The sequence below is a fragment of the Haliotis rubra genome, unplaced genomic scaffold, assembly GCF_003918875.1.
Source record: "Haliotis rubra isolate DU_JTF1 unplaced genomic scaffold, ASM391887v1 Scf599, whole genome shotgun sequence".
Taxonomy (NCBI): domain Eukaryota; kingdom Metazoa; phylum Mollusca; class Gastropoda; order Lepetellida; family Haliotidae; genus Haliotis; species Haliotis rubra.
Window position 1 is genome coordinate 66,713 of NW_025767300.1, and position 9,970 is coordinate 76,682.

A 9,970-nucleotide genomic window follows, 5' to 3' on the forward strand; every position below is an offset into this window, starting at 1 on the left:
AAACTATGAATTCCTAGATCAGGAAAAAATGTGTCACAAGAAAGAGCACACAATATATACGTCACAGCTCTTTGCAGGTTAATGGAATATGAGATGAGTTTTGAGAATTTTGTTTCTAAAGATTCACAATATGAATAATGAAGAACATGGTCATGGGTGCTGCTCCTGTGAGACAGGTGTTACACCTTGTCCACAAACATCTGGTGTCATCACTGTAACATACCCGTTAACAGGTACACTCTTCAAGTAGGGCAGCAGCATGTAATTAATGACATCTTGGCCAGGCTAACTCCTGACACACAGTTAGGCTGGTCGCAATATGACATTATTACCGTTTGTGACCAGATCATTACGGTTAGCTGTTTGTCACTTGACAGTTCTTACAATAAACATGGGTGCTGAAGACTTTTCACCCAGATTTTGATTTGGGTCACTAATTTAGATAACTGTCTTGAAATAAGAAAATCAAACCTCTTTTTATATTGCCTTTGTTTGACGTCTTACAGGGTGAGCTGGCTGTTGATGAAAAGCCCTATCCATGGTATGCCTCCACTGTTTGTGCCTTCCTGGTTCTCTCCTCAATTCTATGGATGCCCGCTATTGCAATATTACGCCGATTTGGATGTCTCTCATACAACGTGGCCAAGGCAACGCGGGCCGACACACAGGGCGTTACTAGCTCTACTATGAAGTTCATCAGGAGCAACGCCACTATAGAGGACAATGACTCTGGACACAACTCCGATGAGGGGGCGGGGCATGATGAGATCCTGTACGTCGGAAAGTCATCTGGGCAAGAGATCCTACAGGAATTCAAAGCTAGAGATTCCCATGTATAATTCCTATGATATGCATACATTAGTTGTGGTGTACATACTGTGTCCTGATGGTTGTTTCACGAGTTGTTTGTGTTGATGATCTGTTGTCCTGATGATACCTGCGTAAAGCACTGCTGAGAATATGTGCCTTTATTCTTATGCATCATCACTGCTTCACCAGTTTGTACACATCATACTCCTCCATTACCCAGTAAGACATAGGGAAACTGTTTTGTTGTAATGATGCTAGTCTGTTAGTAATACACCTTGTATAAGCTAATGAAAGGAAGCAATTTTAGCCATCATAATTTAAAAATAACTTTTGACAGTTTTGTGATGTATGTGTGTGTGTGAGGGGATGGGGGGTGTTGGGGTGTCATCAGCTTCTTTTCTAAACTGGAACATACTGTGTCTTTACGAATTCTACATGTGTCCAGTTGCACATCATGAGATTATTTTCAAGTTTCATTTTTCGTTTTAAGATGTGTCAGCAGAAGTAAGCAATTACAAATTTTGTGTACTCTTTTTTTTCCGATTTTGAAAATGAAAATGCTTTCAGCACATCTGTAATCCGACGAATTAAAACTAATGGGCTTATTTGTTACTGGAGTCAGATTTGCCCTCTTCAGTGCCTGAACTTATTTTAACCCTATGTTAATATGTTAAACTACAAAGTTGCTGGTGTATTCACTGCTGTGAGCACTCAATGATTCCTAGAACCAGGCCTTTTGCTGGATTCAGTACATACACCAGTAGCCACTATACAACATGGCAGCCATGTGTGTTCCTGGGTAAGGGAGGAATGTCGTGTAACCACTGAATTATGGACAATGTCTTACGTGAATGTTTTCTTTAGAAGGCCTTGATCAAAGAGATGACTGACAAGGGTATTGAAATAATAGCTTCTCTTTTTAAGTGGAATATCAACAGTATAAGAACCTTTTTTTTTCATGATTTACAAACGAGCTTTGTATGAAAACATAGATTTGATAGATAGATAGGCACACACAATAACAGTAGACTGTTAAATATTCTGCATTAAGCCAACATGCTGCAGTAACATTACTAGTGGTAGTGCTATTGGTTAAGTCTAAATATGTGCATCAATTTGTACCCACTGACGTTGGGGATTATCTCCCTTGCGTCATCCTTGATGTGCCCATTATTCTCATGATGGCATATGATATATCTTGTAGTTTGAGGCATGTGTTGATGATTGGCACATGCTGCATACTTTTCAGAAGCATTTTTATATGCCGCACTCCGACATTATCATTTGTTTACCATTGAAATGATATAACTGAACTATGTGTAGGTGAATATCTGCACATGATTTCTCCAGAGGATGCTCGGTTAGAATTCAGACTGTTGCTTCACGTTCACACTTGTCACATTTAGAATGAACACAGGAGAATTCTGAACTGAACTCTCTGACATCCCAAGTTGGGAAGAGTTGCCTCCCTTTTGTGCATTTGTATTTTTTAAAACTAAACACTGTTTAGCTGTTTTATTCATGTGTAACTTTCTTGTTACTCCCCACTGTCACCCTCCTATTGTATCATTGTAAGTATTCTGCCAAGGTATGCTTTCCTTTGCCATGTGCATGCAGATAATGATACGTCCTAGTGGTGCCAATGGAGTTGAATACAGAAATGTACCCTAAACAAAGTCAAAATACAGAAACATACCTGGTACCCTAAACGGCGACAGACGAGTCCATTTTCCGCAAACCAAAACTGTATTTAGTTGTTCCTGTTCAGCTGATTGCGAGTGGTGTTGTGCATCATGAAATATTCCTTACTGTGTATGCTCATTCCTTATATAACACAATCAAATACATCTCATACAGCAGTATGATAGTTCCAATGAAAACACGCGACCAAATTTGGAATGGACTCGTCGTAGGGTACCTTTCTGTATTCAGATTTGTTTCGGGTTTGTTTCTGTTTACAGAAACATACCTGGGGTAAGCATCTGTATTATCGGTGCCGACAACAACCTCTTCACAGCACCAGTGCAGTTTTATATGTCTTCCAGTCCAACTTTACAAACCTGTCATTTTAACACTTTTTTTATTAGAAGCAAGGACATTATATAGGAGGATATTATATAATGACTAGAACCTTTGTTAAAAAGGTGGTAAGAATCTACATATTTACATAGCTGTGTGCCATGACAATATGCCTGAATGTATAGAGTTTGTGGCTTGATTTAGAGACTGTACGGCATTGATCCAAAGACTGATTCACGAATGTAAATTTTTAATAATGTAAATAGTTTTAAATAATATGTAACAGTGATATCATTTGTAGCAGTGTTATCATATACAATTCAGATGTATATTTCTATATAAACTCTGTATGTGTTATACCAAGTGCTACATATATATACAAATCTATATTTTCTTATACCGGTTATTGCCCCATACACATTGTGTCCAGACACTCTGGTTGCCATAGAAACTCTGCAATATTTTCATGCTGCCCAGACAGAGAGTATCATATACTGTAGACTACACCCCCTGCTTCTGTACTGGTGTTTCAGGAGCACCATGCCAGTCATACTTGTGTTTCCACAGTCTCGCCAACAACACTTTAATGGTACTGATAAAAACAATCTTCACCTGGTTGGTTTAAATGATATCATGAATTGTTTTTATTAATTCTTTTTAAGTTTTACATATTGCCAAAGATAGTTTCCGTGGCAACCGATACTGACGCCTTAATGTGCATCCGTCCCTGCAGCATTAACTGCTGAGTCAGCAAGGTTGCCTACCGTCCTCAGGTGATGACACTGTTTAGACCCTCAATAGTCACAGCACTGTATCACTGCACAGAATCTCAATGGTGGTCGCACTATAATATCACTGTATGTAAACCTCAATAGCTGTAGTTTTATGATCTCACTGTGCTTAGATCCTGGATAGTCTTAGTGCTATGATATCAGCATGGTTAGATCCTGGATAGTCTTAGTGCTATGATATCACCATGGTTAGATCCTGGATAGTCTTAGTGCTATGATATTACCATGGTTAAACCCTGGATAGTCTTAGTGCTATGATATCACTGTGGTTAGACCCTGGATAGTTTGAGTGCTGTGATATCATTGTGGTTAGACCCTTGATAGTCTTAGTGCTATGATATCACCATGGTTAGATCCTGGATAGTCTTAGTGCTATGATATCACTGGGCATAGACCTTCCATAGTCACAGCACAATAATTACACTGGGCGTAGACCTTCCATAGTCACAGCACAATAATTACACTGGGCATAGACCTTCCATAGTCACAGCACAATAATTACACTGGGCGTAGACCTTCCATAGTCACAGCACAATAATTACACTGGGCGTAGACCTTCCATAGTCACAGCACAATAATTACACTGGGCATAGACCTTCCATAGTCACAGCACAATAATTACACAGTCGTGACACCTTCCATAGTCACAGCACAATAATTACAGTGGGCGACCGCATATAGTCACAGCACAATAATTACACTGGGCACCGTAGACCGTACATAGTCACAGCACAATAATTACACTGGGCGACATTGGGCCGCATATAGTCACAGCACAATAATTACACTGGGTGGAATTACATAGTCACAGCACAATAATTACACTGGAAGTAGACCTTACATAGTCACAGCACAATAATTATACTGGGCATAGACCGTTACATAGTCACAGCACAATAATTACACATGGTAGACCTTCCATAGTCACAGCACAATAATTACACTGGGCGTAGACCGTACATAGTCACAGCACAATAATTACACTGGGCATAGACCGTACATAGTCACAGCACAATAATTACACTGGGCATAGACCGTTACATAGTCACAGCACAATAATTACACTGGGCGTGGACAATAATTATACTGGGCATAGACCGTCATAGTCACAGTCACAGCACAAATAATTACACTGGACCGCATAGTCACAGACAATAATTATACTCCATAGTCACAGCACAATAATTACACTGGGCATAGACCTTCCATAGTCACAGCACAATAATTACACTGGGCGTAGACCTTCCATAGTCAAAGCACAATAATTACACTGGGCGTAGACCGTACATAGTCACAGCACAATAATTACACTGTGCGTAGACCTTCAATAGTCACAGCTTCAGTAGGCCTGGCACAATGTCATGTTCATGGACCTTCAATAGCCACAGCACAATGTCAGCATGCATCGACTTAAACAATCTAGGCACAATGATGTCACTGTACATAGATCGCTGATACCCAGTTGTAGTGCTACGATACTGCTGTGTGGATAGGGTCCCCAATCTGTTTGGTGAACTACCTCATTTCACATCTGCCAAGTGGCTTTGTTGTTCCATCTGGGCATCGACAGCATCAACATTCGACATCATCGTTTGTTTTTGTTTAAGGGCAAGTTTACACGAAAATTAACCTTTTGTCTTGCACTTTTTCATCATAAAAAGTGTTTGTCAAGTTGTTTTATAGCCAAAACAGTATTTTATCGTGTACACTTCCCCTTTAAGTACAATACGTATATTTCCAGTCATGTTAAAGTCTGGCATTTTTATTATGAGAGCTTGTCAACAAATACTGTATCAACATTCAACCACTCACTCAACTAAGCACCCCAAACCAAGGTCTTTAACTGCTTCTCAAGTAACCTTTATAAGCAACCCTGAAACATTCAACCTAAAATGCGATGTATTCTATTGAAAGTGTGGTCAGTGAAATAACTGGTCTTTTGCCACTGAAAATATTCATTTTGCTGTTTTAAAAAATACAAATTTGGTTCCTTAAGTAACTAGGATGTTGTCATGTTGTGTTGGTAAATGTGATAACTGTGGTGTCATCAATGAAGTGTTTTAAAGATCATTTAAGTTGGGTTTAGTTTTGTGTCGCCCATGGAAATTGTAATGTTTACTTTCATTTGATCCTTAGGCATATAATGTGATCTGACGAGTGTTTGTCTGCCCATACATTTGTTTGTATAAGTATATCAGGTAAATAATTCTTCTCTAGAAAGTGGAGCCCTTTACGGATGATTTAGAACATTTTCAAGCCACCAACTGTAGAGTGAAGTGTTTGTTCCTAAAACCAAGAAACTTGTCACCGATGTCATGTCAACATGATGGGGAAATGGGGCTTTTTTTATGACAAGATGTATTTGGAATTCAAATGAACTGAAGCTTGGGACAGAATCCTGTATCAAGCACAAAGACCAAGCAAATATGGAAATGAGGTTGTGAAGTAAGTCCCATTATGTGTTCTAGGGAGAACAGTGATATAGACCTCTATATCCCCCCCCCTTTGAAAATGACTTAAGATCACATTGAAGAATGTTTTTTGCGTTGGCAGAGCCAATGGGGGGTTCAGGGGGTTCGAACCCCTGAACCCCCTCCTTTCAAAATTCCTGGATCCGCCCATGGAGGTTATCAAACTTTGGTTGTTATCATTCAACACTGCAATTATCTGAAGGTAGGAAATGTTACTGTTTATAACGACGATGGCTGTTTTTTGCCAAAATACACACAGCCCCTAGGTTTTACTGACTGGGACCTTTTTCATTCGCATTTAAGACATACGTACTGTCTTGCTGGAGGTGATGGAATGTATTTCTCAACTAGATGTTTGTGCTGGTAAAGGGGATGTAGGTGTGATTAAGGTTCTGGATTTTGTTGCTGAGACTGTCATTATTGCAGATTACACATCAGTTGAGAGTGGCAATTAAGTCAGTACACTTAGTCAGAGGAAGAGGCAAGAAGTCACCCTGAAACACTGTCGCAAATCATAAAGAAGTTGATATCAATAGGCTTCATGTCTTCATTTTCTACCACTTCTAAATGCCCTCCAAAGAGCACAATTATAAGTGAGAAAGACGTTGACATTTCTCAAGTTTTATTATATTTGTGTATTTGATGAATATTGTTTTCCTTAAAGTTTGTTAAGACATGGATGAAATGAATATGTCTTGATAGTATACCCGTAACCTATTAGTGTCTTCCATAATAAATGTATTCCGCATTCTAGAACAGTTGCTATGACAACACCAGAGAAGGGGTAGGGGGCTAAGAAACATGGCTGTGTTTACCCTTCAAAGATTGAGTTTTCTATATTGTTGTGTGTGGACCTATGTGTATATATTCGACCTCAGTATTTCTGCATTTTGGCACTACTGTGTTATGTTCAGCATGGCATTAATATTCACCTGTTTTGTAGTATTTGAGATGAGCGTTCTGTCGTCATTATTTACCATTTTTCTCATTATTTGAGACACACATTATGAATATTCTTGGCCTGTAAAACTAGTAGTTAAATGAACTCCCTATGTTTGTGAAAGTATGTAGTGGAACCTCACTAATGTGGACCCCTGTGAAAATGTACACAAATTCACAAATGTACAGTTGAATGAATCAAGGGTATATATGTAATTATATACTTGTCAATTATTAAAGGCACTATTTCACACCACACTTCTCTAAAAATAAATAATGCATTTCTCTCAGTAATACTAACTATTAGCCCTCACTGAGAAGCCAAAGTATAATTTATTCCCAGAAGAATTACGTATTTAGATTACAATATTGAATTAAAAAGTTGAAATGAATTAATGCAAAATTGCATTAAATCGACTCTTACGCCCTCCACCGGCCAAACATTATTTCAATCGAATCCCATAGAGTTATGTCCCTTGGGGCGCTCTTTACGAATATCCTACGCACAACTTGTGATTGAAACCAGTTCGGCAAACACCGACAACACAGCATGCACCAGTTTTCGATGTATGGAGCAATTGTTTCCATACCACATATGGCAAGTGTTCGCTGTTTGGAAGCTGTTCACCCTGAAGTCTCAATTATCGATTTCAGGCAATTCGTAAGGGATAATAAGCCTTTTATTGCATCAATAGGAAGCTTAAGTGAGTGCATATGCCCCAATATAATATAGGCCAAAATATTGTCGAAAATGTGTGACATTGTGCCTTTAACTAAATAATGAGAAAGAATCAGTTGTTTCCCTAGCATTTCTTTCAGTAATACATCTGCAGTTCCTGCATGTAAGATACACAGGGTCGAGACTGATGACGTTTCCCAGATGTATACTTGTTCGGGACTGTTAAACAAGACATCACTTTCAGAACCAAAAAAGATGGTGGATAACAAACAGAAGATTGAATTTGAATTGTTGAAATTTTAAAAGCTAAAGTTTTAAATTCATCTGAAATCTGCTAAACTGATACTCCCCACAAGAATGGTGCCCACAAGTTGGACAGCAGGCCTCGATTTAGAAATGTTTCACCTACTCGCACCAGGTGCAACCTAAGATAAAAACCTAGTAACACCAGACAAATTCCATTTGCACTGCTTTTATTTTGCAATTGGTAATGAAATATGCTATTGAATTATTTAGATGTTTTATTCAGAAGTTTACCCACTCAAAAATTTACTTGCACTTGGTGCAAGTTAGACTAATAACTAGGTTGCACTTTGTAATATTGGGTTGCACCTGTGCAAGTAACAAAGCACTCAATCGAGCCCTGGACAGCATTCCTTAACTTCAGATTGGTTTAAGAAGGACCTTAGTGGAGTATTCATATTCACCAAATAGAAGTAAATTAATATGAAACATCAGTGGCAAATTACCCAGTAAATTCAAATGACTAATGTTATTCTGATGTTACATGTTTTGAGCCATCAATGTTTTCCCACAATGACAACTCGACAAAGAGGACACACAATCCCTTGTTAGATCACTGTTGTCCTGATATATGTATTTAAATGTTTTTGTTGGACTTATTTTAATTGTTATATAATCCAGTTGAGCTGATGGGAGAGTTCTGTCAGTTTACACAAGCCGTTTGGCTTCATCTTATCAACATTGCAGTCTATCACAAGATTCATTACCCTATTGAGGCTTATCCTTGTAAGCTCTACCCTTGCAGGTTTCTTATGTCTCTACCAGATCTACCTTTGCAGGCTCCTTATGTCTCTACCAGATCTACCCTTGCAGGCTCCTTATGTCTCTGCAAGCTCTACCCTTGCAGGTTCCTTGTGATTCTGCAGGCTCTACCCTTGCAGGTTCCTTATGTTTCTACCAGATCTGCCCTTGCAGGGTCCACATTTCTCAGCAAGCTCTACCCTTGCACTTTCCACCTGTCTCTGCAAGCTCTACCCTTGCAGGGTCCTCATTTCTCTGCCCCTGCAGGTTCCACCTGTCTCTGCAAACTCTACCCTAGCAGGGTCCACATTTCTCTGCCAGCTCTATCCTGCAATCTCTACCTGTCTCTACCAGATCTACCCTTGCAGGCTCCATATTTCTCTGCCAGCTCTATCCTGCAATTTCTACCTGTCTCTACCAGATCTACCCTTGCAGGCTCCACATTTCTCTGCCAGCTCTATCCTGCAGTCTCACCTATCTCTCTCAGACTGTTTGAATCAAAGGACGGATCTTGTGAGGTGAAACTAACCAATAAGGAAGTTATTAAACCATTTTTTATTCGCAATTTCTTCTCCCGTTTTCCAAAGAACACAAGATATGTTTGTTGTGTTGGCAGCTGCAATGTGTACAAGACTAAAGGTTGGACTGTCTTGTTTGTTTAAAGCATTACTGGAATTTGATGACAGCTATCAAAACTGATTGTCAGCTTTTACCTCTGGATATCTGTCTTCAAATTCCATCCTGACTTGTAAAGCTTATGATTTTCAGAATAAATTGCATTCATTGTGTCTGCAGGAACTGTTATGTTGTTTTTCAATAGTGATTTTTACACTTTTGAATCTTTACATTAGCAGTGTGTTGTATGTAATAGACCTTCAGCATCTTTCCAACCATATCACAAAGAGTGAGCTTCTCAGATGGTAATCGATCTGGCTTCTAGGCAAGGCTCATAATCTCTTCACCACAAAACAAACCAGCAGGAAGCACATGAGGTGAAACATACTGAGTTTATTCAAAGACAATGGATGTGTACTCGTAACCCGGTAACACCACCACCCGCCTTACCGTAACCGTTCCATAACACGTACAAACACGCATCCTCGCTTTCCAAACTGTCGGTTCCAAATACGGACGGATCGGAATACGGATCCATAAACCACGCACAGTCGAAACAAACGTCACACTCAATACATTATAAGAACCACTATTTCAGCGAC

The 9,970-nt window shown here is 39.2% G+C and overlaps 1 protein-coding gene and 1 long non-coding RNA gene across 2 annotated transcripts in view; both read left to right on the top strand.

Annotated features, from left to right (window-relative positions):
• The window catches only part of LOC124255231 (sodium- and chloride-dependent transporter XTRP3-like), a 44,262-nt gene extending 40,782 nt beyond the window's left edge, over window positions 1–3,480 (top strand). Inside the window, 1 exon segment of the mRNA XM_046689075.1 lies at window positions 507–3,480. Coding sequence (XP_046545031.1) covers window positions 507–839 — 333 coding nt within the window. The 3' untranslated portion in view covers window positions 840–3,480.
• Window positions 3,481–7,496: 4,016 nt separating this feature from the next.
• Window positions 7,497–9,547, top strand: LOC124255232. The gene is made up of 2 exons (XR_006892645.1): window positions 7,497–8,859; window positions 8,894–9,547. It is a non-coding gene; the product is annotated as an uncharacterized LOC124255232 (long non-coding RNA).
• Window positions 9,548–9,970: the final 423 nt, after the last annotated feature.